Genomic DNA, 27,597 nt, shown 5'->3' on the forward strand with positions numbered 1-27,597 from the left:
CTTCTTCCCACCTGCCTTCTTTCCTTGGCTTGTGTTCTCTCCCGCCTCTGCTCCAGCCTCCCGGAGGCTGCGGTGGGGGGGGGGGGGGGGGGAGACAGGGTCCTGTCTGCCCTCCAGGGGCACCCCTAGCCCTCTGCCTCTGGCCCCCTTCTCCAAGGTCTGGGACGAGCGTGTAATTCCGAGTCCCTGAGCGCATGGTACAGGAGTCACCTCGCCAAGGCACCTCTCCCCCGTTTTCCTTTAGAAGGGATCAGTCCCCTCCCCCTCATTTATTTAAGTCACTTCTCCCAGGGTGTACTTTGGTGGGTACTGGGTCAGTTCCCTCCAGCCCCTCTACCAGGTGAGGCAGGGAGGCCCAGGCCACTCACTGGGTCCTCCTGTCAGTCCATCGGCCATCTGGCCCTGCCCACAGAGGACCCTCCTCAGCCACCCGTGGGACCGCGGGGCCCACCCTGGGCACCCAAACCCCCAAGGGCCCTCCCTGTGCCCCAGAGCTGCTTGCGCCGGGCACTGTGGCGGGAGCTAAGAGCGGCGAAGCCGGGGCTGCTGGGTGCACCGGGAGGCCGTGAACCCTGCAAGCCTGAGGGGCAGGCCCGAGAAGAGGGGCCTCGGGGGCCAGTTCCGGCAGCTCTTCCAAGAGAGGCCGTCTTCAGGCCAGGCCCCTCGGCAGGCGGCCTGTGTGCCTTGGCGTCAGCGTCTCTCATGTTGATGAAGTGCAGATGTGAGCGCGTCGTGGCGGGGACGACAGGAAGCGCGGAGCTGCAGCGGGCTGGCGGCTGTCCAAAGCCCAGGGCCCCCGGTCCTGCGTGCAGGCCAGTGGCAGGGCTCCCGGGCCCACAGCCTCAGCCCCGCGGCCAGGGCTCGGGCTGTCCTCCCGACACATGCTTGTCCCCTGCTCGTGCGTACCGCCTGCCGGACCCCTCTAGCCTAGGAGTGCACCGGAAACCGAGTCGGGAAAGAGCTGAGATGGGCCGCCGGGTTCCTTTGCTTCTTTGGGTTTTGCACCTCCATCATACGCAGATGGCAGCCATCTGTGTTCACAACTCGGCGGAGGGTGGGGACACACGAGGACCCCGGGCCCCGGCCCGCCCCCACGCTGGTCTCAGCCTCGGGTGGAGAGTACGTTAAAGAAGGCTCTGATGTGGAACACGTCCAGAAGGGAGGGGGAGCCTGTTTCCATCCAGTACCTCGCGGCAGCCCTGGCTCGTCCGCCTGGCGGAGGAGGGGCAGCGACTCCATCAGTTCCGTGAGCCGGAAGAGAGCTCCTGCGCTCTGCCTGCGACCACCAGGTTCACCAGTCACCGCCGGCCCTCCTGGAGCCCCGGCCACGTGCTCACGTGCCTCCGCTGACAGGAGGTTGTGCCCTGACAAGCGTCCCCTCCCTCCCCCTTCCTCAGCAGTCCCGCTCTTCACAGGCAAGGCTGCGGTTAGATGCACTGACCACACAGCCGGGGGCCCCAGGGGCGCTGCAGACCCAGCCGCCCCCTCCTTGGCCGCGCTGTGCAGAGAGGATCTGAGTGCAGGGTGCACAGCGCCAGGACCCCTGAACTCTATTGTTTCCCAAGGTGGGAGGGGGAAGCTACCTCAAGGCAGAAGTTTCTAGACCCAGGGAGGGCAGGAGCCCTAGGTCATTGTCGGCAGGAGAGAGGTTGCTGGAAGGTTAAGGTGGGGGGTGGGACCCATGCCTCCGAACCTCCCCTCCCTGGGGCTGTGTGGGGTCACGGGGGCCCGTGGGCATGAGGACAGGGACGGGGTCCGGGGGATGTGCTGGGACCCCTGCCTCTATTCAGCCCAGGTGAGGGGCCCTCCGACCCCACGCTGAGCATCGTGCACTGGTCCTCAGTCCATCAGGCTTGGGGCCCCGCACCCCCTTCCCCAGGCCCCCTGGGGTGTGAAGGCTCTACGGCCCCCCCCCCCCCACGTGGCCTTTTCCCTTCTTCCTCGGCCCAGCTGAGGGCATGGACAGGTGTGTTTCAGAGGAGCATTTGCACAGCAGAAGGCCGTCAAGGCAGGGAGGAAAATGTCCTGAGCACGTCCCTGGCCCTGTCGGCTGCAGAGGACACGCAGGTGGCCTTCAGCCCCGGGAGGAGTCGGGGCCCCGGTTTGCCTTATCGCTGTGCCGAGGAAGCCTGTGCGGCACGCGTCTCTGTGGGGCTGGTGGCGTGAGGGCTCCAAGCTGACACGGCTGCCGTGTCCCCCGCACAGCGAGGCAGTCTGGGAGAACATGGCCCGCGTGTGCGTGAAGACCCAGCGGCTGGACGTCGCCAAGGTGTGCCTGGGGAACATGGGCCACGCTCGCGGAGCCCGAGCGCTGCGCGAGGCCGAGCAGGAGCCAGAGCTGGAGGCCAGGGTGGCCGTGCTGGCCATACAGCTGGGCATGCTGGTGAGTCCGGCAAAGCCCCAGGGTGGGGGGGCGGGGGGGGGGTGGGCTGCCCTGCAGCAGAGGTAGGGTTGCGGCTGGCTCCACTGGGGAGGCCATGGCGTCTGCTCCTCTGGGTCACTAGCTTCCGCCAGAAAGCAGAGCGAGGCCCCTGAGGCGCCACCGAGGCCTGTGTCCTCCGCCGCTGTCCTCCCCATCTCAGGCACGTGCATGAAACTCCCAGGCCGTCATGCGCCTGGGAGGCCAGGTGGGGTTGGGGTCCGCAGGACAGTGCAGCAGGCGGGATCTCCTCCTCGGCATGCAGGGGCAGCCCCCCAGCCTTCCTGGCTGATGCTTTCTCCCCGCGGGACACACTGCCACGCTGGCCTGGGCATCGCCACCCCCAGGGGACACCAGCAGGCTTCCTGGAGCCCGAGGGCCCACGCTCGCTCTCCCCTCTCCAGGAGGACGCCGAGCAGCTGTACCGGAAGTGTGGCCGCTACGACCTCCTCAACAAGCTGTACCAGGCGTCTGACCAGTGGCAGAAGGCCGTGGAGGCAGCGGAACTGCGGGACCGCATCCACCTGCGCACCACCTACTACAACTACGCCAGGCACCTGGAGGCCAGCGCCGACCGCAGCCTGGCCCTCAGCCAGTGAGCGAGGGCCCGTGGGGAGGGCTGGGAGGGACCCGCATGCCCCTGCTTCCTTCTCTGCCCCAGGGAGGGCCTTGGAGGCGCTCAGAAGAAGCTTGTAGGCTGAGGCACTGCCTCAGAGCAGGTGGCAGCCTTCTGGGTGGGAGGCTCCGCAGGGCAGCTGGAGCTCAGTCTCGTCAGAACCTCAGGCCCCCGAGCGTCTCGCACTGGGCTCCGGTCTCCGGGCCTGGGGTCGCCGGCAGCGCTGAGACCACGGGAGGAGCCACTGCCCCGCTGGCCTTGCAGCTACGAGAAGTCGGACACCCACCGCTTCGAGGTGCCCAGGATGCTCTCGGAGGACCCACAGTCCCTGGAGCTCTACGTCAATAAGATGAAGGACAAGTGAGTGTCGCCGCCAGGTGGTGGGCAGACGCGGGGTTGGCCGTGGTGCCCAGGGGCATCCTGCCGCTGCTTCCGTAGGGTGGGTGGCGGGGTGGGCGGAGCATGAGGCATCCGTGCTCTCCTGCAGAGCCGCGCCTTCCTGGCTGCTGGTGGCGCTGGGGTCCCGGGGCTCCTTTCCAGGGTGTGCAGGCCCTGAAGGGTTTCGTGGGCTCCCCCCAGGACCCTGTGGAGGTGGTGGGCCCAGTACCTGGAGAGCCAGGCAGAGATGGACGCCGCGCTGCACTACTACGAGCTGGCACAGGACTACTTCTCCCTGGTCCGCATCCACTGCTTCCAGGGCAACATCCAGAAGGTAGACGCCTCTGGGGCGCCTGGGGGCTCCGTCGGATAAGCCTCCTATCTCGGCTCAGGTCATGATCTCATGGTTCGTGGGGTCCAGCCTCGCGTCGGGCTCTGTGCTGACAGCTCGGAGCCTGGAGCCTGCTTCCGATTCTGTGTCTCCCTCTCTCTCTCTGCCCCTCCCCTGCTCACTCTCTGCGTCTCTCACTCTCTCAAAAATAAATAATCATTAAAAAAAAATAATAAAGAAGGTCGGAGGGGGCAGGGGGCAGGCCTGCCGGGTGTGGGGAGGCAGAGACATGGCCCCAGGGCTCCCTGCTCTCTTTCCAGGCTGCTGAGATCGCAAATGAGAGCGGAAACTGGGCCGCATCCTATCATCTGGCCCGCCAGTACGAGAGTCAGGAGGAGGTGAGGCAGGCAGTGCACTTCTACGCACGCGCACAGGCCTTCAACAACGCCATCCGCCTGTGCAAGGTAGGCGGCCGGCCGGCGTGCAGCCCCTGGTGGCTAAAGCCGGGCAGGTGGGAGGCTCCGTCCAGGTCACTTCAGAAAGAGGAGAGAGTTGTATCGTGAGGCCCTAATCCCCACCCCGGCCTGTTTCCACCACGCCCGCCTCACTCTGGGCGCGGGGAGCGTCCGCCCCCCCATCCGCCTGCCGCAGCCTCCTTGGCGGTGTTTGCAAAAGCGAGCACTCAGGCTGGCTCGGCGCTTGGGGCCTGTGCACAGCAAGGAGGGACATTCTGAGTGGGCGAGAGTGCCCCCACCCAGCCTGGAGAGCCCTCGTGTCAGATAGGTCCTACAACATTGTTAATAGGAAGAGAAGGGAGCCCCCCCCAGAATTCTGTGTGCGGACCCGGGGAGACATTCGACACTGGAAACCACAGTCATGTAGACCAACAGCGTGCCGGGCAGGGGCGGTGGGCTCCTCGGGCGCCCTCAGCACAGTGCACAGGAGGCCCTGGCGACCCCGTCCCCGCAGGAGAACGGCCTGGACGACCAGCTCATGAACCTGGCCCTGCTGAGCTCCCCCGAGGACATGACAGAGGCGGCGCTCTACTACGAGGACAAAGGCGAGCACGTGGACAGGGCGGTGATGCTGTACCACAAGGTGAGCCAGCGGCCGGCTACCCCGGGGCCTGCCGCCGTGCCGGGGGCGCCACTCGGGCGTTCTCGGGACCTGGGGCCTGGGCGGCCGCTCAGAGTGCCCCGCCATCCACAGGCCGGCCACTTCTCCAAGGCTCTGGAGCTGGCCTTCGCCACCCAGCAGTTTGTGGCCCTGCAGCTCATAGCGGAGGACCTGGACGAGAGGTCGGACCCTGCCCTCCTGGCCCGCTGCTCGGACTTCTTCCTTGAGCACAATCAGTACGAGAAGGCGGTGGAGCTGCTCCTGGCCGCAAAGAAGGTACGGCCTGGGGCCCCCGCGTGGCGCCCACTCAGGCACCGAAGCCCGGGGCCACCTTTTCCAGACACGGTGGATGTAGCTTTGCCGTCTCTCATGGTTACGGTTTCACAAGAAGGCTGCGGCTCTGGCCTGTCCTGGGGGTGTTGGAGCCTGGGAACGGGCTCGCTCGTGCAGCCCCTTCGTGAGTCTTTACGTCGTAACCAGGGCGGCATGCTCGTCCTTTCTGTGTGTGCGGCAAACACACGTGACATCAGATTTAGCATCTTAGCTATTTTCTAAGTGTGTTTAAAAAGTTTTTTAGCTTTATTTATTTGAGAGAGAGAGAGAGAGAAAGAGACAGAGCATTCACACGCAGGAGGGGCAGAGAGAGAGAGAGAGAGGAGAGAATCCCAAGCAGGCTCCGTGCTGTCAGGGCCCAACATGGGGCTCAAACTCACGAATCATGAGATAATGGCCTGAGCCGAAACTAAGAGTCAGACACTTAGGCGACTGAGCCTCCAGGTGCCCTGCTCTTTCTGAGTGTCAAGTGCATTGACATTGTGGTGCAATCTCCACGTACCTCCTTTCATCTTGCAAAACCAAAGCTCTGTCCCCCTGAAATGCCAGCTGCCCATCCTCCCCTAGCCCCAGCACCCACCGTCTACCTCCTGTGTCTATGAATTTGACGACTCCGGAGACCACACGTAACTGGAATCGTACAGGATCTGCCCTTGTGGGTCCGGTTTATTTCACTGAGTGTCGTACCGTCAAGGTTCATCGGTGCTGTAGCAGGTGTCAGAACCTCCTTCCTTTTTCAGGCCAAGTAGTACTCCGTTCCGCATAGGCAGTGCCTCGTGTTTCCCTGCCCTCGGACACTGGCTCGCCTCCACCTCTTGGCTCTTGTGAATACTGCTGCTGTGAACACGGGTGTACAGATCTCTCTTCAACCCTACTTTCAATTCCTGCAGGCATTTACCCAGAAACGGAATTACCAGACTCTCTGGTAACTCGGTTCTAGTTTTTTGAGGACCCTCCAGACCGTCTTCCACAGCCACTGCCCCAGTTTTCATTGCCAGCAGCCGTGCACAGGGCTCCCATCCTGCCACGTCCTAACCGTCACTTGTTGGTAGCGTTTTATAGAGCACTCTCAGGCGTGTTGCAACCATACTCTAAGTTGAAGGCTTGTCCCTGATAGCCACTGAATGGAGATGAAGAAAACTTAGCCATGCGAAATCAGCCTGTCCAAATTGAAAGTTATTTCTTCCTGAAGCCAGAATTGTGCTTGGAGCTTCGTGCCTCCCTGGTGAGCGACACGAGAATTCTCGCCCAAGTAAGAGGCACGTGCCGGGTTCATGGCCAGACCCAGCAGATAGATGCACATGTCCACCCTCCCTAAGGCAGCCCCAGGCCTAATCTGAGCCAGCAAAAACACCACAGGGCTTTTTCTAGCCAGATAAGTGGATTCTGTAGTTTCACAGTGAAACCCAGATAAGCCAGAACAGCCGGGAAAAATTTGGAAGAAGATTAACAAGCGGTGACGAGGCCCCAAGATTGTAAAACGCATCGGAGATAGAACACTTGAGGTCAAGTCCATGAGCAGGCCTACAGGTCAGTGGAAAATACTAGAAAACCCAGAAGGAGAACCATTTACATAGGCACATCTAGCAGGTGCTGAGGAGCACTTCACAACCGGGGGCAAAAGGTGAACCGTCCTCTCAAAGGGGTTGATGCAATGAGGCAGCCACTTGGGAAAACACGCAAGTAAACCCTCTTCGTCTCCTGTGTCCCAGCAAGTTCCAGATGTGTCTACGATTTAAGTGCGCCAGTGAAACGGCAGCCAGCACCGAAAGCCACAGGATGTCTCCTATAGTCTGAAAACACAGAAGGTGTGTTCTGAGTACGATTCAAAACCCAATGGGAAAGACTCATTGATGTAACCAAATAAAAATTTGAAAATAACACTTGGAAAAAACACCATAAAAAAAGTAAAGATAAATAATAAAACGAGAAAAGATATGTTCTGTCTCTATCCCAAAGTCTCCTGTTCCTAATGTGTGTGGAGTTCCTATAAACAGTAGGAAATTTACCAGCAACTCACAAGGAAAGGACAAAGATTATGGACAGTTTCTTTTAAGAAGGAAACGTAGGTGGGGACGCCTGGGTGGCTCTGTCAGTTAAGCATCTGTTGATTTCAACTCAGGTCATGATCCCAGGGTCGTGAGTTCGAGCCCCATGTCAGGCTCCTTGCGGCTGGCTCGGATTCTCTCTCTCTCCCCTCCCCCCCAAAATAAATAAGTAAACTTAAAAAAAAAAAAAAAAAGGAAGGAAATGTGGGTGGTTCCAGCACATCAGATTCTTAGCCTCGTTCGTAATAAGAGAAATACAAATCAAAACTCACGGAGATCCCATTTGCCCCGGATTCCACCCATGAAGGTGAAAAGGTAAGCAAACCCCCTGGATTGTCGTGGGACACAGGTGTGCTCGGGCAGGACAGGAACGCGGCAGGCACTGCCCGTCCCGGCCCGGGATCAGTCCCAACAGCGCACTGGCAGGTGGGCGTGGGAGTGGCGCGCCAGGGCTGTACCCGCGTGACGAGGCAGGTGTGCACCTGCAGGCGGGGTGTCGAGGAGCCAGCGTCCTCTTGTGGTGGAGCACCGCTCAGCCATCCAAACCACAGAGGTGGCATCTCCTCCAAGACCTGCCCTCAAGTGAAGGATACAAAATTTCCCCTACATTTTTAAGAAAATTAATTCAAACACTTAACTTAAAAATTTGAGAAGAATCGTGGAAGAAAATCAATTTCTGGCTTCTCTTTCCTCTCACAAGCAGGACAGTGTGCTCTGGGGCTCCCCGCTCCCCACTTGCCCTGCATAGTGCATAGCGTGACACGGTCACCGGGCTGAGCGTCGACCTCTGCGTGGTGAGCCGCTGCCCAGGGCCCCGCGGTGACCGCCCCTCCCGCCCCCCCCCCCCCCCTCCCCGGCGCCTTGCAGCACCACGAAGCCCTGCAGCTCTGCCTGGAGCAGAACATGACCATCACCGAGGAGATGGCTGAGAAGATGACCGTGCCCAAGGACTCCAAGGACCTGTCTGAAGAGTCTCGGCGCCAGCTGCTGGAGCAGATCGCCAACTGCTGCATGCGCCAGGGCAGCTACCACCTGGCCACCAAGAAGTACACGCAGGCAGGGAACAAGCTCAAGGTGAGCATGCCCGCCGGCGGGGTGGCACCCACGTGCCCGCGGCTCGCGTCTCCGCTTGCCCCGAGTTTAAGCGAGTTTAAGCCCGACCGACTTTCCCTGCCCGGGCTTGCCTGTGTCCTGCGGGGACCAAGGAGCCCTGAGCTCCCTCTGGTGGTGAAATCCTCGTGAGCCCGCCTGGCACTTCCCCGTCTAGGCCATGAGAGCGCTGCTGAAGTCGGGGGACACGGAGAAGATCGTGTTCTTTGCGGGCGTCTCGAGGCAAAAGGAGATCTACATCATGGCTGCCAACTACCTGCAGTCCCTGGACTGGCGGAAGGAGCCGGAGATCATGAAGACCATCATCAGCTTCTACACCAAGGGGCGGGCGCTGGACCTCCTGGCCAGCTTCTACGAGGCCTGCGCCCAGGTACACGCCCTCCACCCGGTCCCCGGTCCCCCCCGCCCCCGGGGCAGCTCGTGGACCCCTGCGGGCCCTGACGGGTCTCCTCCTTGCAGGTGGAGATCGATGAATACCAAAACTACGACAAAGCCCACGGGGCGCTGACCGAGGCCTACAAGTGCCTGGCCAAGGCCAAGGCCAAGAGCCCCCTGGACCAGGAGACCAAGCTGGCTCAGCTGCAGAGCAAGATGACACTGGTGAAGCGGCTTATCCAGGCCCGAAGGTGCGTTCACAGGACGGCTGCACCTCGGACCCCACGGAGCCCCCAGGCTCCCCCTCACAGCTGGGAACCAGACCCGGGTGTCACATGCAGCCAGCACTCAGCAGGGAGCCCCGTGAGCCCTGGGTGGGATGCGGCGGGCACTCCGCAGGGAGCCCCGTGGACCCTGGGTGGGATGCGGCGGGCACTCCGCGGGGAGCCCTGTGGACCCTGGGTGGGATGCGGGGAGCCCCATGGGCTCTGGGTGGGTTGTGGCAGGCATTCTGCGTGGGGGGGGGGGCACCCTGGGTGGGATGCATGGACATCATGTTGCATCCTTCACACTAAACTCCTCCTGGGGAATTCTCAAACCTTAGGTGCATTCCCAGGCCAGTTCCAGAAAAAAACAGAGAAGTCTGGGGGGGCAGTGAGGCAGATGTGGGTCAGGAGAGCATGTGTGTGAGGGGAGCCTGGGGCCTTCTAAAGTGTGTGCGGGGCTCCAGCTTGATGGTTGGGAGCCGGCGGGCCACCACAGCACCCAGTGGTGCGGGGACGGTTTGAAGGGCGCTTGCAGGCAGCAGGTTGTTGCTGTTTTTAGGAGAGACCATGTAAATTCGGACATGATGCCAGTTTTTATCTCCTGGCAACCCACCCGGCTTTGCCAGGAGCCCGCTATGTGGGCAGCAGGGCTCGGCTTATGCCCGAACCAGTATGAGCCTTTTCCTCATCTGGGAACAGGCTTTTAAAAGAAAAGTTGCAAAAATATTTTGAACCCTTGTACAAAGTGGGGCTCCCTGCTTGGATACGTAAGTTCTGGAATATCTGCTACGCCTGGGCTGCGGGAGGGAGAGAGCAGGACATTGGGAAGCAAGGAGCAGGGCACCCTGGAGCTCCTTCCTGGTCCCCCCGCCGCTTACACCACCCCTGTTCCGTGACGGACCCTGGACCCCAGCGTGTCGTGTCCAGCGCGCCACTGCGCTGGTCTTCGCTGGTGCTCACTCCCTGCCTGACCTCCTCGGGCAGGGCGCCCTGCATCCCCCTGCATCAGTGTCCCCCCTCCAGACTGGTGGGCCGGCAGGGATTGGGGTGACAAGCTGAGTGTAGCACGGTAGCAGGAGTGCGAGCTAGCGCAAGTTTCCATTCAGCGAATTGGTGAGTTTATGAATAAACTCAGTAATGAATCAGTTTAATTCATGGGAATTAACTTCACAAAAGTTTCGTGCCGCGACTCCAGGAGCTCCTCATTCAGGTGGGGAGGCTGCTCTGACCCCTGACCCCTGACCCCGGCCGTGTTCCTGCTCTGGGCAGGACATATGCCGAGGACCCTAAGGAGGCGGTCAAGCAGTGTGAGCTGCTCCTGGAGGAGCCCGAGCTGGACAGCAGCGTCCGCGTGGGGGACGTCTACAGCTTCCTGGTGCAGCACTACCTGCAGACGGAGGAGTTCCAAGCGGTGAGGCGGCGCGGGGGCGGGGCTTCCGGGGGAGGGGAGGGGCTTCTGGGGAAGGGGGCGGGGCTTCCGGGGAAGGGGGCCGGCTCCGCTTCGCGGCCGTCCCCGCCCTCTGAGCCACAGGTGTTTCTCCTGTGTTTGATTTTTCAGCCTTTTTTATTTGGAATAATTTCAAGCTGAGAATTACAAGGATAAGAGAACCCACACATAACTCTTCATCAGATTTGGCAGGTTTAAACATTTTGCTACATTTACGTACTCATTTTACGTGTGTGTTTTCAAATTTCTATTTTCTACCTAACATGGGTATTTTTCTGAGCGCTCTGAGAATCGCAGGCGCCCTGCCCTTCCCGCTTGGTTCGCAGACACTCGGGTAGATGCCCAGGGCTGGGATGGTGGGGTTGTGTGGTAAGTGTGTGTTTAACGTTTTAAGAAACTGCCAGACTTCTTCCTTTTTGTGGTGTCTTTTTCACGGTTGGTTTCAAGGTTATTCTAGCCTTATAAAATGCACTGGGGAGCATGCCCACCTCCCGTATTTTCCAGAAGAGTTTATGTAAGATTGCTGTGATTTCTTCCTTCCTTGATAGAATGCCTACCTGAACCCACCTGGCCTGGAGCTTTCTTTGCGGGAGGGTTTCGGTGATTCATTTTACCAGAGCACTTCTCAGACATGTTGGTGTCTGGACCCCTTTGCACTAGGAAAGTTATTGAGGACCCAAAGACCATTAGTCTGTGTGGGGCGCACCTACCAGGATTTACTCTTACCCAATAAAACTAATGTAAAAATATTTGTTAATTCACTTAAACCCGTGATATGTTAACATAAGTAACATTTTCATTGAAGCACTTTTATATTTTTTATATTTTGCAAAACAAATTGAGTGAGGAAAGTAGCACTATGTTACATTTCTCCAAATCTCTCGTCCGGCTAAATCCGATGGGATCGGTTTCTGCTTTTGCACTCAATTTGGTAAAATAGGGTTTTTCTTAGCTGAAATATATGAAGAAAATGTAGCCTCACAGCAATACGTAGGTGAAGGGGCCTTTTCAGACACGTGCAGGGCACCTTTGATGCTGTGCCACAAGTCAACAAGTGGTAATTCTTTTTTTTTTAATGTTTATTTATTTTTGAGGACAGAGGATTTGAAGCAGGCTCTGTGCTGAGAGCAGAGAGCCCAACGTGGGGCTCGAACTCACGAACTATGAGATCATGACCTGACCTGAAGTCAGCTGAGCCACCTAGGCGCCCCAGGTGGCAATTCTCAAAAGTTAGTGGCGATGTTGGGATGCTGTTGTATTCTGTCACATTTAAAACTCGATGGTCTCTCAGATCTTTTTCACACACATCGTTTTATGACATCATGTTGTTTGCGGAGTTAGAAGATGTTGACACATTTCATTATACGTATCAGAACACCATATTTGCAGAAATCACCACCAGCCTCGTCAGAAAATATGGCATTGGGAAGACGTCCGGCTCGTGGTGGCCGATACGTAAGGTTTCTGAAATCCTTCCGTTTGAAAGCTCAGATTTTATCCTTGGCAAAACCATTGCCTGTTACTCTTTTCCTTGATGTGGGGGCCCCCTTGGTTCCTTTTTGAGACAGTCTGCCACGAACCCGAGTCTGAGTAGCCACGCTTACCTGCAGTCACGTTTACAAGTAAAGGCGGTATTCTATGCGCGAGCGGCCACTTTTGCTCACGACCTCCAAAGCTGTGCCTCGTCTCCGCGCACGTTCGGTACGACCCGTCTTTCACTTCCGCCATCCTGGTGGGTGCGTCGCGGTAGCTCATGGTGGTTTCAGTGCCCCTCTCTCTCTGACCACCGGTGTTGCGCAGCTGCTCATAGGTTCGTCTCCTCCTCCAAGTGCCCGAGTCCTCCCCTGTCAGTTTGTTGGTTTTCTATGTGACATTCAGCTTCCCACAGTGGCCCTTGTTTGGAGCCTGTGGGACTTAGCAACCTTAACTTAGAAGAAATAAACATGAGTGGTGAGGTGGACAGGCCTAGGTCTCCTCCGGGCAGGGAAGGAAGGCCCCTGTCACTGCGCCGGTGTCTCCCGATGCGGTGGTGAGGTGAGTGCGAGGGAGCAACCCCAAGGCCCCTGACCCTGGTCAGTGTCCTCAGTGGCCAGGACATCCAGGAGCACTTCTGTCTTTGTCACCCTTCAGCTGTGTCTGGTGACCGTGCCTGCCTTCTGGAAACTGCTTCCTTGCCCGTGCCGACACCAGCTGTGCACACGGAGGGCGACGCCCCTGGGCCACAGTGCAGCCCTGCGGTCTCTGGCAGACCCCACTTTGGTGGGGCACGCCCTCAATTCCCCTTGCTCCCGAAGCTCAGAGCCCTGGCATTGGCCTTGGCCTGCCTTGTGCTTGTGTCCCGTGAGCCCTGCATGGTGCCTGGGTCACACAGGCAGTGGACACATTCTCAGGAAATCTCTTCCTGTGCGGGTGTCCCCCCACCTCGCTTGAGAATGCCGGAGGGCTTGCGTTCTGCCCATCCTCCGTCCTTCCAACACTCATGGCTCACCCTTCTACTTTCATCTTTCTCTCTTACTTTTTATATCTTGGTTCTGTCTGCTCAAAATAAAATTGCTCAGGAAATTTATCATCTTTAAGAAATGCTAAGATTAAGGGCACCTGAGTGACCCAACCTGTTGAGCATCTGACTTCAGCTCAGATCATGATCTCATGGTCTGTGACTTTGAGCCCCATGTCGGGCTCTCTGCTGTCAGTGCAGAGCCCGCTTCAGATCCTCTGTCCCCCCCCCCTGCCCCTCCCCCCGCCCAAACTAAACATTAAAAAAAAAAGAATACTAAGATCTGGAGCACCTGGTTGGCTCAGTCAGTTAAGCGTCTGGCCCTTGATTTTAGCTCAGGTCATGATCTCACAGTTCATGAGATCAAACTCCGTGTCGGGGTCTTTGTGGACAGTGTGGAGCCTGCTTGGGATTCTCTCTTTCTCCCCTTCCCCCGCTCACACACGTGTGTGCTCTCTGTCTCTAAAAATACACTTTATTTATTTTTTAAATGTTTATTTGAGAGAGAGAGAGAGCAAGCAAGGGAGGGGCAGAGAGAGAGGGAGACACAGAATCCGAAACAGGCTCCAGGCGCTGTGATGTCAGCGCAGAGCCCGACATGGGGCTAGAACTCATGAGCCTGATCATGACCTGATCCAAAGTCAGACACCCAACTGACTGAGCCACCCAGGTGCCCCTCAAAATACACTTAAAAAAAAAATTAAGATCTGATCTTTCCCATAAACAGTTTTAAAGCTCCTAGAAATTTTGATCACACCTGAGCTGATATGAAGTGTACCTTGGGAGTGGGCCTTAGAAGCCACATGGGACCCTGTTCCTCCCCTCATTCTTGTGTGTGGCCCTCCCTGTGGGTGCAGCAGGTGTTAGCAGGTGCAGGCAGGCCTGGGCAGATGTGAGCAGGCATGGGCAGGTGAGGGCAGGTGTGGGGCAGGCGTTGGCACGTGTGGAAGGGGGGACAGGTGTAGGCAGATGTAAGCAGGCACAGCAGGCGAGTGACGGGCCTGGGCACATGTGGACAGGTGTGGGTCCTCGAGCACAGGCCACTCACGGGACTCTCCGGGGCAGCTGGCTGGACCTGTTCGGCCGGGAGTGCTGATCACAGCTGACAGCATTGACAGAAGCTTAAAGTCGGACACCTTGGAAAGGCCGTGCAGTCACAGACCACTGCCCTGTTGGGAAGGTGTCCCTCACCACCTGGGGCGGGTGCCCAGGAAGCTCCGTGCCCCGGACCGAGGGGGTGGCTCCCCTGGTTCTCGCTGCGGACTAACCCGGTAACGGCTGTCCCCGCCCAGGCATACAGGTATCTGGAGGAGATGCGGAAGAAAGTGCCCTCCACCAACATGTCCTACTACGTGAGCCAGCAGACCGTGGACGCCGTGCACCGGGGCCTGGGCCTCCCTGTGATGCGCGCCATGTCCGGGCGGGTCCACAACAGCGTCGACGACCGCAGAGAGGCAGATGAGGAGGTGCAGGAGGAGGAAGAGGACAGCGAGCCCTGACAGCCGCTGCTGCTCCCCCAGAACCTGCCAGGGTTCGTGGCAAGAGCCTGACTTTCTCGTTGAGATGACAGCTGTGTCTGACACCCCAGGGCACCGGCTGTCCTGCTCAGAAGGGGCCTTGAGGTCCCTTTCCTGCCCAGGGACTTGGTTCCTCTTCTCCAGGACCGTCTCCCAAGCATAGTCTGTAAAGCCTAAAAACCTTGTGGAACTCGATGGACTGCAGATATTAGCGTGTTCACTGCGCCTCGTCCCAACACCCAGGCGAGTTCCAGGAGAGCACGTCTCACGGCTCCCGGCAGGACACGCCATCCCTGACCACGGGGCCCAGCGTCCACTGGAACAGAGACATAGGGGTGGCCAGCACATGTGTGTGGGGGGGGTGCAGTTCTCTGCACGAGGCAGCCTGGTGGCTCCGTCCGCGTGGGCGTGTCCCATCACCAGCCCCCACCGTGAAGGGCTGGCCCCACGACATGTCCGTGCAGGGAGGGGGACCTTGGGGTCTCCCACCCCCAGCTCGTCACCAGCTGCCAGAACCGTGTCCCCCTTCAGAGGGACATCGAGGCACCGCGGACCCTGCCTGAGCAGTCAGTGCCAAGAGGAATGGGTTTGAACACCTCTGGCTCCTTTTTATTCTTCCACTTTGTTGCTTTTTAAAGTCTGCGTTCAGGTGAGGAACGGGCTTGGGGACAGGCTGAGAATCAGCCCATAGGGGCCCCAGCGGCTCCCTCCCTCCTCGGGACCCCCCCCCCCCCTCCTGCCATGTTCAGGTGGCCCTGTCTGTGGACGCAGGGCCAGAGGCCCTCCCGCAGGCTGCTGGCGGGGCGGGCCTCCCTCTCCAGTGAGGACTAAGGAGAAGCGAGGGGGAGCAGTCGGTCTCTGAGTTTCTCCAGAAGCAGCAGGGCTTTCACAGCCAGCATCCTGCAGTCCTCGTCTGCGTCCCGGTCAGCCACATCTGCCAAAGACGAAAATAGAGCAGGACATCGGCGGTGCCATTTCCTCTTAGGGAGTCATCCCATACAAGCCCCCACAGGGCCTGGTGGGGCCTGGCCGTGTGCGGGGGCAGCACCCCACTCTCCCTGGGGCTGGGCGCCCAGCCAGCAGCCGGCGACAGGGAGGCAGCGGGATGGAGCGGACACCATCGTCTCCGCGGGGAGGCCACCGGTCCCGGGAAGCGGGACGCCACACGCCTGTGGCACGGGGCCCGAGGACCCGGAGCCGACCGGACACACGTGATCGGACAAAGCCCAAGGGTGCTCTGCAAACTAACTGACGCGACAAGAGGGGCCCCGCCTGAACCCCGGGCCCCCGAGTGTGGCGCCACGTCAGAGTGTCTACTCCCGGCCTGGAGCCCCGGGTGGACACCGGTGGGTGGGCATCACAGGTGCCTACGGGCAGGAGGTCACGTGTGCTCCAACAGACTTTTCAAAGAGAACACTGTGGCGAGGGGTGGGGGGGAGGGTGCAGGGAGGAAAGTTTATCCAAGTTAGTTGGCAAGTCTGGTGAGGTAACGTGCCTCCTGCATGGCTCTTGTGACCTTACAGAAAATAGACTTTTCCAGAACAAACGCACCGTCTCCCACATCGGGGCACCTTCTCTTGGGTCCTCCTGCAGGACCTCCCCAAAGTGACTCAAGAACAGCTGAGTCCCCACCCCCCCACCAGGGACCATTTCGTGCACAGACAGGGGGGATGTGACGGTCCTGGGGCCTCTGCACCGCCCCGTGCCCCGATGGCCACTGCACCAGCCTCCAACCACCCGCCTCGCCCATGCAGCTGGGGGCCTGGCACTCACCCGCCAGCCAGGATCGGGTTTCCAGCAGCTCGTCTGGCAGGTCTGCCAGCAGTCGCTCGGCCGGAACACTGAGGAGGACGGAGGAGACCGCGGACAGCAGGCCCCGGCGCACGTAGCTGCCAAGCCAGGCCGGGACGCTGAGCGCCGACGGAGCCCAGGCCAGGGAGACCCCGCTTCTCCGCGGTACAGCAGATCCACGGGCAAGCAACGCACGCTCCAGCCGCCCTGCCCCTTCGTGCTTGGGAAGCACCAGGCCGCCCCGCCTCTCGGCCACGCCCATGGGAGTCGCCCCCCCCCCCATCTCCTGCTGTCCTGGGAGCCCCGCCTCCACGTGCACGTGAGACCACTTTCCTCAGCCACACGGCCACTCACGCGTCGCTGTGGAAGCGAAGGGTCCACACGAACTCCAGGAGGGCCTTGCCCATGGTCACAGCCACCTTGAAACAGCAGAGGCCAGTGGGCAGGGGTCCTGGCACCCAAAGGTGGGTCCCAACAACCCAGCCCCAGGGCCAAGGGGACGCCCACCGGGAGGACAGCCACCGGCTCCGCCTCCCACTCACCGTGGTGTTCACAGCCAGGTACATCAGGGCCCCCAAGGTGTGGGCCAATCTCCCGAGAACCAGCTGGTCTTCTCCCAAAAGGTCAAAGGTCACCAGCGGTCTACAAGAGCATCAGGTGTGTGTGTGCGGGACGCGTGGTCGGGGCTCATTCTCCAACCCCTGGGCCACCAAGGGACAGCCAGCGCCCTGGAGGCGCCTCCTCACCGCCCGTTCCCATGTGGCTCCCACAGCCATGAGGAGAAGGCGTCAGACAGACACACGGCGCGTGGAGCATCGAGGCTCCACGGCGAGGCTCCGGCCCCGCCCACGGGGAACCTGCCAGCAACCCGCCATCCGTGACAGACACCGCGGATCCTGACGCCCTCGCTTTGCCATTTAAGCTACGAAGGACCGAAAGCCAGGTGGTGACCTTGCTGCTGCCCAAACCCCACCACAGACCCCGTCCTGGGAAGCCTCTGGTACTCGAGGGCGTCCAGGCCTCCTGCTCACCTGTCAAAGTGCTGAATGAGGGGGAAGAAGAAGTAGCCAGCCACCAAGCTGAACTGGTTGGCACCAGCGTCCCGTCCCCGCCTGGCAGAGCCCTGCAAACATGGTGCGCACAGGTGCCGCGTCCCTTCGCTGTCCGTACGCACCCCCGTCACAGCCCCGGCCCACGCGGACACAGCACATATAGGCCGTTTCTTGCTGACGCAGAATTCCGGGGCTTCTTTCGCTCCCGCATATTAAAGCCATGCGGCTCTGAGGCCCTAAGGCACGTGTCCCGACACGCAATTTGTACCCACCGCCCTCCCTCCACACAACAGCAGTGTCGGTGCCGCCCCGTCCCCCACCAGGACCTGAGCCCGGGCTGGCTGACCTGCGAGAACCGCCGGGTCTTGTTTCTGATCCGCTCCTCCACGACCGCGCGCCAGGCAGGAGCCACGGCGCTGCCGGGCGGGGGGGCGGGGCCCTGGGGGTCGCACTGGGGGTCCTTGGGCGCGCGGCCAGGCCGAGACAGCTCCTGGGCGGCCAGAGTCAGGACCTAGAGGAGCGGGAGACCCAGGGCAGCGGTCCTTGTTCTAGGGAGGGGCGGCGTCTTCTCAAACCCGAGGTAAACTGAGTTCCCGTTGGCGCCATCGGCCATCACAGGCTGCGCCAGGGAACGTTCTGGGGACCGCACAGGAAGTCCGTTCCGGCTACCCCAGGATCGCTTCACTTTGTGGGGGACAGAAGGGAAAGGCGGCCCCGCTCCTGCGCCCGGAGCTCCTGCGGTTCCAGAGCCTCGCCAACCTGCTGCCCAGCCGCCTGCACACAGGTGGGCCCCGGAACAGGCCTGCGCCGTCACATGCCTGGAGCCCTGGAACAGGCGGGGCCACGGACAGCAGCCTGGCGGCTGCAGGCGCCCGGCCGGGCAGTGCGTGCTAAGGGCTGTTCCTCTGAGGGTGGCACAGGACGCTGAACCGTCAACGTACTAGATGCCCCTGAACTGCAAGCACGGAGGTGGTGACTGTTCAGCGCCGTCTCGTGAGACACACAGCGTCACGCTTGCCGTCTTGACAGCCGTGCGCGCGCAGCTCAGCGGCAGCGGGTGCGTGCACATCGTATGGCCGTCGCCGCCATCGTTCCGAGACTCCGTCTTCCCAGACGCAGCCCTTTCCCCTGCGACGTGCCCTCCCCGCCGTCTACGTCAGTCTCTCTGATTCTGACGGCCCAGGGACCTCACGCAAGTGGATTCCTACAGGGTCCTCTGGTTCATCCACGTTGTGGCAGGTTACCACGTCCCTCCTCTGCGAGGCCCAAGTAACATCCCGACGTGTGCACAGACCACATTTTGTCTGTCTTACGACGGGGAACTGTACCGCGTGGGAATTCTGTCTCAATAAAGCTTCTGTCTCAGATGAAGGACACGGCCCCTACTGAATCCTGTGCGCTGCCCAGAAAACACCAGGCAGCTGCCAGTCCCAGCCCCTGGGTCCAGCCACGGGGGACTTGGGGAGGCCTCTGGTCCTGACCGTGGAGCTTTCGGCAGGGCGCTGTGCCAGGCCTGGCCCTCGTGAGGGCAGCTTGGGCGTGACAGGTGGGACGGAGGGCCCCGGGGCACTTACATCCAGAATGTCCATGCGCTGTCGGAGGCTGAAGTTGAGGGCGTAGAATTGCGAGGTCAGGTACTCTGCTACCTGAGCCAGACACACGAGAGGCCGCTGTGGACGCCACCCAGAGGCAGGGCCCCAACGCAGACACTGACTGGGCGGCGGGACGGGGACTCACCGGGGCCGGGTCTGTGACCACGACGGCCACAAGGGCTCTCTGGCGCAGCCCCTCAAAGCCCTCCACGCTCGTCTTCTCCTCCAGGTGCAGCAGCACCTTGGCCAGCTCCACACTCACCTGTGCGCAGGGGTTGGCGTGCCTCAGGCCCTGCGGCCCTGGGCCCCCGCAGCCCTCCACCTCCCCATCCCTGCCATGGGCCTCCTAGGCAGACACACACCCCTCCCCGACGTCCCTGCCCCACTCACCTCGCGTGCAGCCGCCGGGTTCCTGATGACCAACGCCTCGAGGGCCCGCAGGGCCGCCTCCCAGCGCTCCCAATCCTCGGACGAGGTCAGGGCTAAACAGAACACACACGGGCCTGCACTGGTCCCCAGCCCTGACCTTGCAGAGGCAGAGCCGACAGCCAGGGTCTGGACGCTGGGCAGAGGCAGCCGAGTCCCGGGACACGCAGGGTTCCCACGGCTCAGCCACCCCAGGGCAGGCGCTTGGACGGGCCTCCCGCCAGGGAAGAGACCCACCTTCCACGCAGTCCCGAACGTAGGTGGGCGCCTTGCTCCTCTTTAGCTCTTGGTCCCCCGACATGTCATAGGGGACAAGCTCATCGTCACTGGGGAAGCAACAGACACCGGTGGGGCCTGCCCGTCACCCGGGAGCAGACAGGCCGTGCTCCTGAGTCCCGGGAATTCACCCCAAGTCCTTGCGCCTCAGGAACAGCAGACTTTCCTATGGGAGGGCACTCGGAGAGAGGGTGGCCGCGGGGCCGACCCGTGGCCTCCAGACAGCGTGGGCCGTCCACTCCCACGCTCATGCGCGGCTCTGAGGCCAGCGCGGGACTGCTCCCCCACCTCTGTAGTTTCTACCCGAGGCCTCCCCCTACCTGTCCAGGTCAGATCCTGAGCCTTCCGGCAGGGCCTGGGGGACGCCACCGTCCACGCTCCCTCTGCCGGGGGTCTCTGCAGCCTCTGGAGTGACGACAGGGCTGTGGGGAGCAAAGAAGGAACCCGTCGGGGAGGCCCCACACAAGCTCCTGGCCCCGGAACCCACCTTCCCCAGGGAAATGTTTTCCCGGCCCCCACCCTGCGCTTCTCGGCTTCTGTCTCAGCAACGAGTCCAAGACGACAAGGTAAGGGAGCAGCAGGAACCGGGCCTGCCCAGCTTGGGGTGGAGACCGGGGGCAGGAAGCCCTCACCTCGCCTCCAAAGGGCTGTCGGCCGCAGGCCAGGGGGCTGCCAGGGCCAGCATCTCACGGCTCAGCTCATCTTCCTCATACTGCAACGCACACGGGCTGGAGCGAGTCACGGGGAGCGCCCGCCACCACCCCCCACTTGCCCCACTTGCCAAGTGTCCACGTGGCAGTGGGCGGTGCTGCGTGCACGGGCTCAGGAGCCCGCCCTCCTGAGGGGCTGCTCTCCCCCCCACCCCCACCCAGGAGGACATCCCAGGGGCTCAGCAACGGAGGGGAGGGGACGCCAGAGAGATCGCTTCCAAACACCTCCGGAATCCACCCGGGGCATCTGTTCAGGCACCGCTGAGGGGTCAACAAGCAGAAGGTTCGTGGGCCTGGACCCCAGAAGGCAAGGGGATACCAGGGAGGGAAACACAGGGCGCGGCCCTTGCTCACCTGGAACTTTAGGGGTGGCCCCTCAGGGTGGAGCCGGGTGCTGGCCACCTCGGCCACGATCATGCCCAGACGGCGCACAACGGGCAGGCTGCTGTCCAGGCGACTCTTCACCCCCGCCATCAGGCTAGTCAGCAGCTCTGGAAGCACCAAGCCCACACTGAGCACTGGGGGGCCAGTAGGGACGGGCGGGGACAGGAGGGGACAGGAGGGGGCAGCTCTGCACAGTGAGCACGTGGGGCTGGCGGGGACGGGCAGGGACGGGGTGGGGACAGTGTCCGCGTGGCCCACTCACCGTCTCGGCTGTCCTGGAGCTCCGCCTCACCCAGGAGCGCCAAGCAGATGAGGACGGCCTTGCTAATGTAGCGCTGCTGTGCCAGAGGCGCGTGGCGGACGGCACTGCAGCTGCCCCACGTCTCCAGGAGCCCCTTCAGTGCCTGGCGGGTGGCGCAGCCCGGTTACACAGCCGCAGCGACCTCCCCACCACAGCGCGGGAACGCACGGGCCTCGGTGCCCCCGTGCTTGCCAGCGTCCTCTGTTCCAGGCGGGAACGTTCTCCCTCTCCCACCAGAAGGTGGTCCCAGAACACCCCAGACAGAGGACCACACCGCGCTTACCTGTACGAGGAGCGGGCGCCGTTGGCTGTCTGTGGCCAGGTACCCCAGCAGGCTCTGCAGCATGGGCGTCTGGGACAGAAGCCAGGCATCCTGTCACTGTCTGTCGGCAGACGCCAGCTGCCCAGGCTCCCAGAGCACAAGCGGCTCTGGGCTGAGGGTCAGCGGGGTTTCCCGGACAACCGAGCTCAGCTGCACCTGCTACGGTCACTTCTCCTGGGCCCCCAGGGTGGCCCTCGGCCCACGCCCTCACCGAGTACTGGTACTGTAGGAACAGAAGTTTCCGGGTCATCACGAACTGGGCCTTCTTATTTTTCATCACCAGGTTCCCCAGCAGCCGTGAGAGGACTTCAGGCCTGTGAGGCACAGTCGGGGGGAGAGGGAAAAGTATGAACCCCAGATCTCAACAGGTCCGAGCTGCACCCCTCCCCAGCTCTGCGCTAACCACTGGGAGCCCGGGGCCTGCGCTTCAGCTCGGACTCCGTCCTGATTCGCTCTCCTCCCGGTAACGTGGAAACCTGGGACAGCCCAGCGCCTCCGTGCAAGAGGGTGTCCTTTCCCCGCTCTGCCCAAGGGGAGCAGGGGTGGCCAGGCTTATCTGGGAAGGGCCAGAGAACAAAAGCTCTATGTTTATGGGCCATCGGTCTCCGCAGAACTCCTGCAGCCAGAAGTAGCCAGGGGCGTGTGCGTGAGCGAGCGCGGCTGTGGACCCACAAAACGGTGGGCTGAGTTTGGCCCAAAGTCTGCAGTTTGCAGACGACTGGTGTAGAGTGGGATCCCCGCTCCCCTCCGTGGGTGAGAGCCCAGCAAACCCTCCAGCCGGTGTGGAAAGACGGGAGGATACAGCCCTTCCTCCCTCGGCCCTTTCACGTTCTACGCAAAGTCGTAAAGATGAAAAGAAAAAGAAAAAAGAACGGCAGCAGAAACCAAAAAAACAGAAACAGAAGAGACAGACCCATGCAAACCAACCCACAGCCTCAGGGCAGGAGCGTGACACAGCCCGGAAGACAGAGAAGCCATCGGCTCGCGGCCTGACGCGCTTACAGGGCAGTGTGGACACCTTGTAAAAGCCACAAACCAAGGACGAGCTGGGAGGGACCAGAAGCGCCTGGCAGGGGGTGAGTGCCTTCCTCACATTATTTTGCAAATAAGCACCCAGCAGCAGAGGGGGTGAGACCTCGGACGGTTCAGAGAGAGAACACGGGTCCCTGGACACACACCCCCGCGCCCAGAACCGAAGACACAGCCGGCGGGACCCAGCCAGCAGGACCCACCCTCACGCACTCGCGCCAGGGGACGCCGTCTGAAGGCGGTGCCATCGTACACGCACATGCCTGCGCAGCCCCGGGGGTGGGGGGTAGCGAAAGGGGTCTCCACGGCCACAGCCAGGGGAGGGGTGGGCTGGGCTGGTCCGCCACGGCCTCACCGCATGAGGTCCGACAAACCAGAGGCTTGGGCGCCGCCGCCCGCCCTCCTGGCTCCTTACCCCGCGGCGACCTCCACCAGTCCCGTCAGCAGCGCCTCCATGGCCCGGTCGGGCACACGCTCCACCAGGCGCCAGCAGACCCGCTGCCAGAGGCAGCTGCCCTGGGTGAGCGCCGTCAGCCGCGGCACCAGCACGCCCAGCATCTCCTCTGAGGGAAGCACACGGGGGCCCCTGAGCCCGGGGCCGGGGGGCCGGGCGATGGACATCAGCCCGCCCGGGGCCAGGCCCAGGCGAGGGAACTGCGCTGTCTTCCCCCTCCCGGGAGGGCCGACGGGAAGCGGGGGGGGGGGGGGGGGGGGGGGGGGGGGAGACGCCCAGACAGCGCTGCAGACCCCCCGGGACAGGAAACACTCACTCTGCCTCCCGCGGACACAGGCTTTCCCGAGCACCTGCGACAGGAAGGAGACGGAGCAGTCCCAGCCACCTGCGGGGCAAGAGGGAAAGCGGGATTTTCAAGAAGGGCGACGGTTAGGGCCACGGGACAACACCTGCCCAGGCGGGGACAGACCTCGTTTCCAGACAGGCGTCTGTGCGCTATAAAAGCACCGTTTTTCTCGATCTGATTCCAACTGGAACCTCAACAGCTGGAAGCCAACAGTAATTGCAAAAAGCCTCACACGCTCTTGCTCACCTAATCGCCACAATGACCCCACAGAGCGGGGACCGGTGTGGTGGCGCGGGGAGGGGGAGGCACCAAAGGCCCCGTGAGGCGGGCGGGCGGGAGGAAACAGGACTCGGGGACGAGGGGAGGATGGCGCCCCAGCCCCGCCGGAAGTGGCCACCCTGAGACGGTCATGACGCGCTCAGACGCAAGTGCGGTCTCTGCCACCTGAAGGGAGCGGCTGAGACCCCAAAAGGCGAACTGGACGCAGTCACCCAGCCGAGAAGCGGAAGTGGCCCAGAGTCGCTCTGGACACGTTCAGGACATGCTGGCGACTCCCCCCAGCACAGAGCAGGGACGGCCTGGCAGGGGCCCCGATGGAACCCGTGGGCTCCCTCCCCGTCTACAGTGGCGGAGGCTCCCTCGTGGGGTGGGCACAGGGACCACGTGAGCACACGCGTGAAGGGCCTCGAGCGGCGCCCAAGCGTGGCACCCACTCCACAGCCTTGGCTGGTGGGATGCTGGACATGCAGGGGTGAGACCCTGAGCTGCCCCGTGGCGGGAGAGCAGAGGGTGGTGTGGACACCAGGGCCCGTGGAGAGCAGCCCCATCCGGACGGCTGCACCGGCAGGCCAACCAGGAGCTAAAGGGTTCAAGGTCAGCTCCAGCTCCGAGGTCAACAGCCAAGAACGGGTGAAGCTCAGGGTACAGGTCGCTACCTCCCCACACAGGAGGCAACATCTGACCTGCCAACGGCATCACCCTGCGAATCCCAAGTCCCCAGAGGCCGTGAGAAGGTGGGGGGGCGGGGGAGGGAGGAAAGGGACGGTGGCCAGAGAAGCCGGCCGGAAGGACAGCACGGAGGGGCCCGCACCTCGGAGGGAGTCCACCACCGCCTGCAGCGCCCGCATCATCTCCTCGCCGAGCAGAGGGAAGTAATTCTGGGGGAGGAACGCGTCCAGGTTCTCCCGCTGCAGACGGTTGCCCAGGCAGTCGGGCAAGCCCACCACCTTGGCGAGGAGCGTCTCCTGGAGCAGCGGGGAGGCCGGCTCCGTCACCTGGCGACACTGGCCCTCCATCACAGCGGCCATCCTGCCCGCGCTCAGGAACCTGGCCAGCAGCTGTGCCACCTTCATCAGACGGGAACTCGGGCTGCAGCAAGAGTAGGTGTGACGGGCGGAGCGGCGAGCCCCCCACCCTCGGCGCTCCCCGCCCGGAGGGGGCAGCCACGGCCGTCAGTAAACCAGTAGTCCCACGGCGTCATCAGCGCTTAAAAAAACGAGCATTTAAATCCCGCCGCTGGGGCGCCTGGGTGGCTCTTGGTTTCCGTCCAGGGTTTGTGGGATCGAGCCTCGCGTCAGGCTCCGTGCTGACAGCCCGGGGCCCGCTTGGGATTCTCTCTCTCTCTGCCCCTCCCCTGCTCATGCTCTCTTTCTCTCAAGCTAAATAAACATTAAAGAAATAGCCAGCCAGTGGTGCGGCGTGAGCACCCGCCGGGCCCCATGGAGTCACCGACGCCACCTCCTCTCCCGCTCCGCGCCACAGGGCGCTTGCCGCTTATCTCCGGAACCGCTCAAACCCAGCTTCGCCACCGCACGAAGGCCGCGTCCCCACAGGCCCGTCCCGTGCTCTGACACCTGAGTCTGGGAACCGCCTTGAGCAAGTCCCCCCCCCCGCCCCCCAGGAGTTTGCCGGAGCGCCTGGGGGCCTCACTGCAGAGCTGATAGCCACGAGTGAGGCCAAGGGCCCGCGGACGCTGGCGAGGCCCACCGCCTACCTAGGTCACCTCAGCCCGGAGCTCACCCGCTGCCGAGGCCACCGGGATGGGGACGCTCCTGCCCCCTCCCTTCACCAACAGGGCGGGACCTACTGCTGCAAGAGCCTCTTCGTCGCAAGGGAGGTTAACAAACTGCTTTCGGTGTCCAGGGGCTCTGCTCCTCCCGCACCTTTCAGGACACCAAATTCTCACAGAACCTGCTGGTTCGCAACCCTTCCGGCCATGCCCCTGCCTCGTCACAAGTGCCCCGGAATCGGGCCCCCCTGCACTCACCCGGCGGCACCCTCGATGGACTCCATCAGCACCAGGAAGGCCTGGTCAGCCGGGCCCTCCAGGAAGAAGCTGGCCCACAGCTCCTCCACCTGGCCGTCGGGCAGAAGCCCCAGCCAGCCTGGGCTCAGCCTGCCCACTAGACACCTGAGGAGGGCGGAAAAGTGCACCCTGGCGAACTCCTCCTGCTCCCCGGGAAGGGCTGGGTTCTCCGCTCCGCTGAGATACCGCCTCAGGGACCCCAAGGTGGAGAGGACGCGGCCGCCATCCTCGCAAGAGGAAAGGGTGTGAATCGCTTCCCGCACGGTCAGCCGGACTGCAGAGAGCGCTGGGTCCATCCTGGGGCGCAGAGAAGCACATGAGTAGGCCGAGGAGCCCCTGGCATCTGCGCCAGTCACATCTCACATACGCTCAGACCCTCTGGCCCCCCTCGTTAAGCTTCTGGGGACCCCATCTCTCCTCACCCCTGCTGTCACCCAGCAGTATCCTCCCCTCCGGCATCCGTCACCATTCCTACCAAGAGTCTGTTTCATAGCTGGGGCCTCCATGATGCCCTCTACAGTAGGGTCACTGTGCCCCAGGGCCACAAGTGGGGGTGCTGTTGGCATCTCGTGAGCGGGTGGCAGACGCCGGGGATGCTGGTTTCACAGCCCACGTGTGCAGGACAACACCCACGACAGAGGGTGATCCAAACCCAAATGCTAACAGTGCTGAGCTTGAGATCCTGGGCTACCTGCGTTGCAGCATTTCTAACTGCCTGACCGTCCGTCTAACAGACTGTCCGTCTGCCAAACCGCCTTCTTTCCCAGAAACCAGCCCATCTGTAGGTAGTATTTCGGGTCAGGAGCCCCTGCAGCATTGAGTGCCATTACGCAGGCACCTATCCATCACAGGTGACCCAGCCCTAGATGAGCCTGCCTCAGGGGACCAGGGAGGGTCCCCAAGAGCCTAGGGCCTCCTCACCCAGCCGGGTCTAAGCGGGCTCCGGTGGCCAGCTAACACGCCAGCGACCCGCCAGTACCACACCCCCCTTCACAGCTGTGCCGGGAGCCCACGTCACGGCGCCCAAGTCACGGCGCGGCGAGCAGGGGTCCCCGAAGCGGGGGGGGGGGCAGTCTCGGGGAGCGCATGGGTCTCCGGGGCGGGAGGGGATCTCGGGGTGGGCGAGGGTCTTAAGGGTAGACGGGGTGTCGGGGCGCGCACGGGCCTGGGGACGGACGGGGGGGGGGGTCTCAGGGTGGGCCCGGGTCTCGGGGAGCGCACGGGCCTCCGGGGCGGGAGGGTGTCTCGGGGAAGCGCGCACCCGCTCGATCTCGGAGTCTCCAGGGTGTGCTCAAGGCCCGCCCCGCCGCTGCCGCGCCGCGCCGATTCGCCACGGTCGCCGAGGCCCAGTTCCGCAAGCGGTTCGCGGACTAGAGACTGAGAGCGCGGAGCACGAGCTCCCCGCGCGCTGGCAGAGCTGCTGCTGAATTTTTCGAGCCTGCGAGGCCGGTCCCGCGGGCCGATCGCGACGAATCCGCCGCGAGGCTGGGGAAGCCGGAAGAAGCGTGGGCGAGCGGCCGCTTCTGCGCCTGCGCCGGGCGGGGCGGGGCCCTGGTGGGCGGGAGCGAGCGCGCGCGCCTCCGCAGACACCCGCTGAGCGCCGAGCGCGCTCCCGGCCAACTCCGGGTCCCTGAGCCCGCGGCCGCCGGCTGAAAGCAGCGAGGTCTCGAGTGGTTTCGGGTCCCGATGGGCGGCCCAACAGGGGTGGGCGCCGCACGGTTCCGCGCGGGGCCGCCAGCCCCAGGTGGCCCTGTAAATTGGCCGAAATCCACTTCCTCGGTGGTCACGTTCCAAGGGCTGCTCTCCGTCCTGACGAACGGGCGGTGGGCAGTGCCGTGGGCGATCTGGAAAGACCTCACAGGGGAGGCGCCGCTTCAGCCTCGACTGCCCTTGCGAGGGAGCCCGGGAAGGGTGTATTCATTCAGCATGCACAAATTAAATGCCTACTGCGTACAGCAAGCACTCTTCCAGGACAGAGAATGAAGAAAATAAAGTGCCCGCTCACAAATCAGGGGCACAAGCTGGGGCGCCTGGGTGGCTCCGTCGGTTGAGCGTCGACTTGGGCTCAGGGCATGATCTCCCGGTCCGAGAGTTCGAGCCCCGCGTCCGGCTTGCTGCTGTCAGCCTGTCAATGCAAAGCCCGCTTTTGGATCCTC

General features: G+C 62.3%; 3 protein-coding genes across 12 annotated transcripts in view; 2 read left to right on the forward strand and 1 right to left on the reverse strand.

Moving 5' to 3' along the window:
- IFT140 (intraflagellar transport 140) overlaps window positions 1-18,667 on the forward strand; it is a 79,174-nt gene extending 60,507 nt beyond the window's left edge. For all 7 annotated transcript variants that reach the window (XM_045462046.1, XM_045462043.1, XM_045462042.1 and 4 more), the window contains 12 exons: window positions 2,206-2,383; window positions 2,824-3,014; window positions 3,300-3,395; window positions 3,615-3,747; window positions 4,065-4,208; window positions 4,714-4,842; window positions 4,954-5,136; window positions 8,109-8,315; window positions 8,509-8,721; window positions 8,811-8,977; window positions 10,262-10,403; window positions 14,229-18,667. In XM_045462046.1, the coding sequence (XP_045318002.1) occupies window positions 2,206-2,383; window positions 2,824-3,014; window positions 3,300-3,395; window positions 3,615-3,747; window positions 4,065-4,208; window positions 4,714-4,842; window positions 4,954-5,136; window positions 8,109-8,315; window positions 8,509-8,721; window positions 8,811-8,977; window positions 10,262-10,403; window positions 14,229-14,435 (1,990 nt within the window). In that variant the 3' untranslated portion in view covers window positions 14,436-18,667. The remainder of the gene's footprint in view (window positions 1-2,205; window positions 2,384-2,823; window positions 3,015-3,299; window positions 3,396-3,614; window positions 3,748-4,064; window positions 4,209-4,713; window positions 4,843-4,953; window positions 5,137-8,108; window positions 8,316-8,508; window positions 8,722-8,810; window positions 8,978-10,261; window positions 10,404-14,228) is intronic.
- TELO2 (telomere maintenance 2) lies at window positions 15,037-26,963 on the reverse strand. Of its 4 annotated transcripts, none has more exons than XM_045462055.1 (21): window positions 26,703-26,963; window positions 25,403-25,738; window positions 24,227-24,504; window positions 23,107-23,175; window positions 22,752-22,899; window positions 21,519-21,621; window positions 21,269-21,337; window positions 20,947-21,088; window positions 20,655-20,791; window positions 20,223-20,302; window positions 19,911-20,012; window positions 19,552-19,640; window positions 19,279-19,370; window positions 19,034-19,150; window positions 18,871-18,942; window positions 17,643-17,807; window positions 17,276-17,367; window positions 16,787-16,886; window positions 16,599-16,663; window positions 16,227-16,342; window positions 15,037-15,387 (listed from the first exon to the last, which is right to left on the reverse strand). In XM_045462055.1, the coding sequence occupies exons 2-21, from the start codon at window positions 25,735-25,737 to the stop codon at window positions 15,281-15,283; spliced, it is 2,478 nt and encodes an 825-aa protein (XP_045318011.1). In that variant the 5' UTR covers window position 25,738; window positions 26,703-26,963; the 3' UTR covers window positions 15,037-15,280. The 4 variants fall into 4 exon arrangements, with proteins under 4 accessions (XP_045318011.1, XP_045318012.1, XP_045318009.1 ...); XM_045462056.1 differs by having other exon boundaries at window positions 25,917-26,962; XM_045462053.1 differs by having other exon boundaries at window positions 16,599-16,886; window positions 26,703-26,962.
- The window catches only part of CLCN7 (chloride voltage-gated channel 7), a 48,731-nt gene continuing 36,717 nt past the window's right edge, over window positions 15,584-27,597 (forward strand). The window contains exon 1 of the transcript XR_006708426.1: window positions 15,584-15,596. The gene's annotated coding sequence lies outside the window, so the exon portion shown is untranslated. The remainder of the gene's footprint in view (window positions 15,597-27,597) is intronic.

The sequence above is a fragment of the Leopardus geoffroyi genome, chromosome E3, assembly GCF_018350155.1.
Source record: "Leopardus geoffroyi isolate Oge1 chromosome E3, O.geoffroyi_Oge1_pat1.0, whole genome shotgun sequence".
In the NCBI taxonomy this organism is placed as follows: Eukaryota; Metazoa; Chordata; class Mammalia; order Carnivora; family Felidae; genus Leopardus; species Leopardus geoffroyi.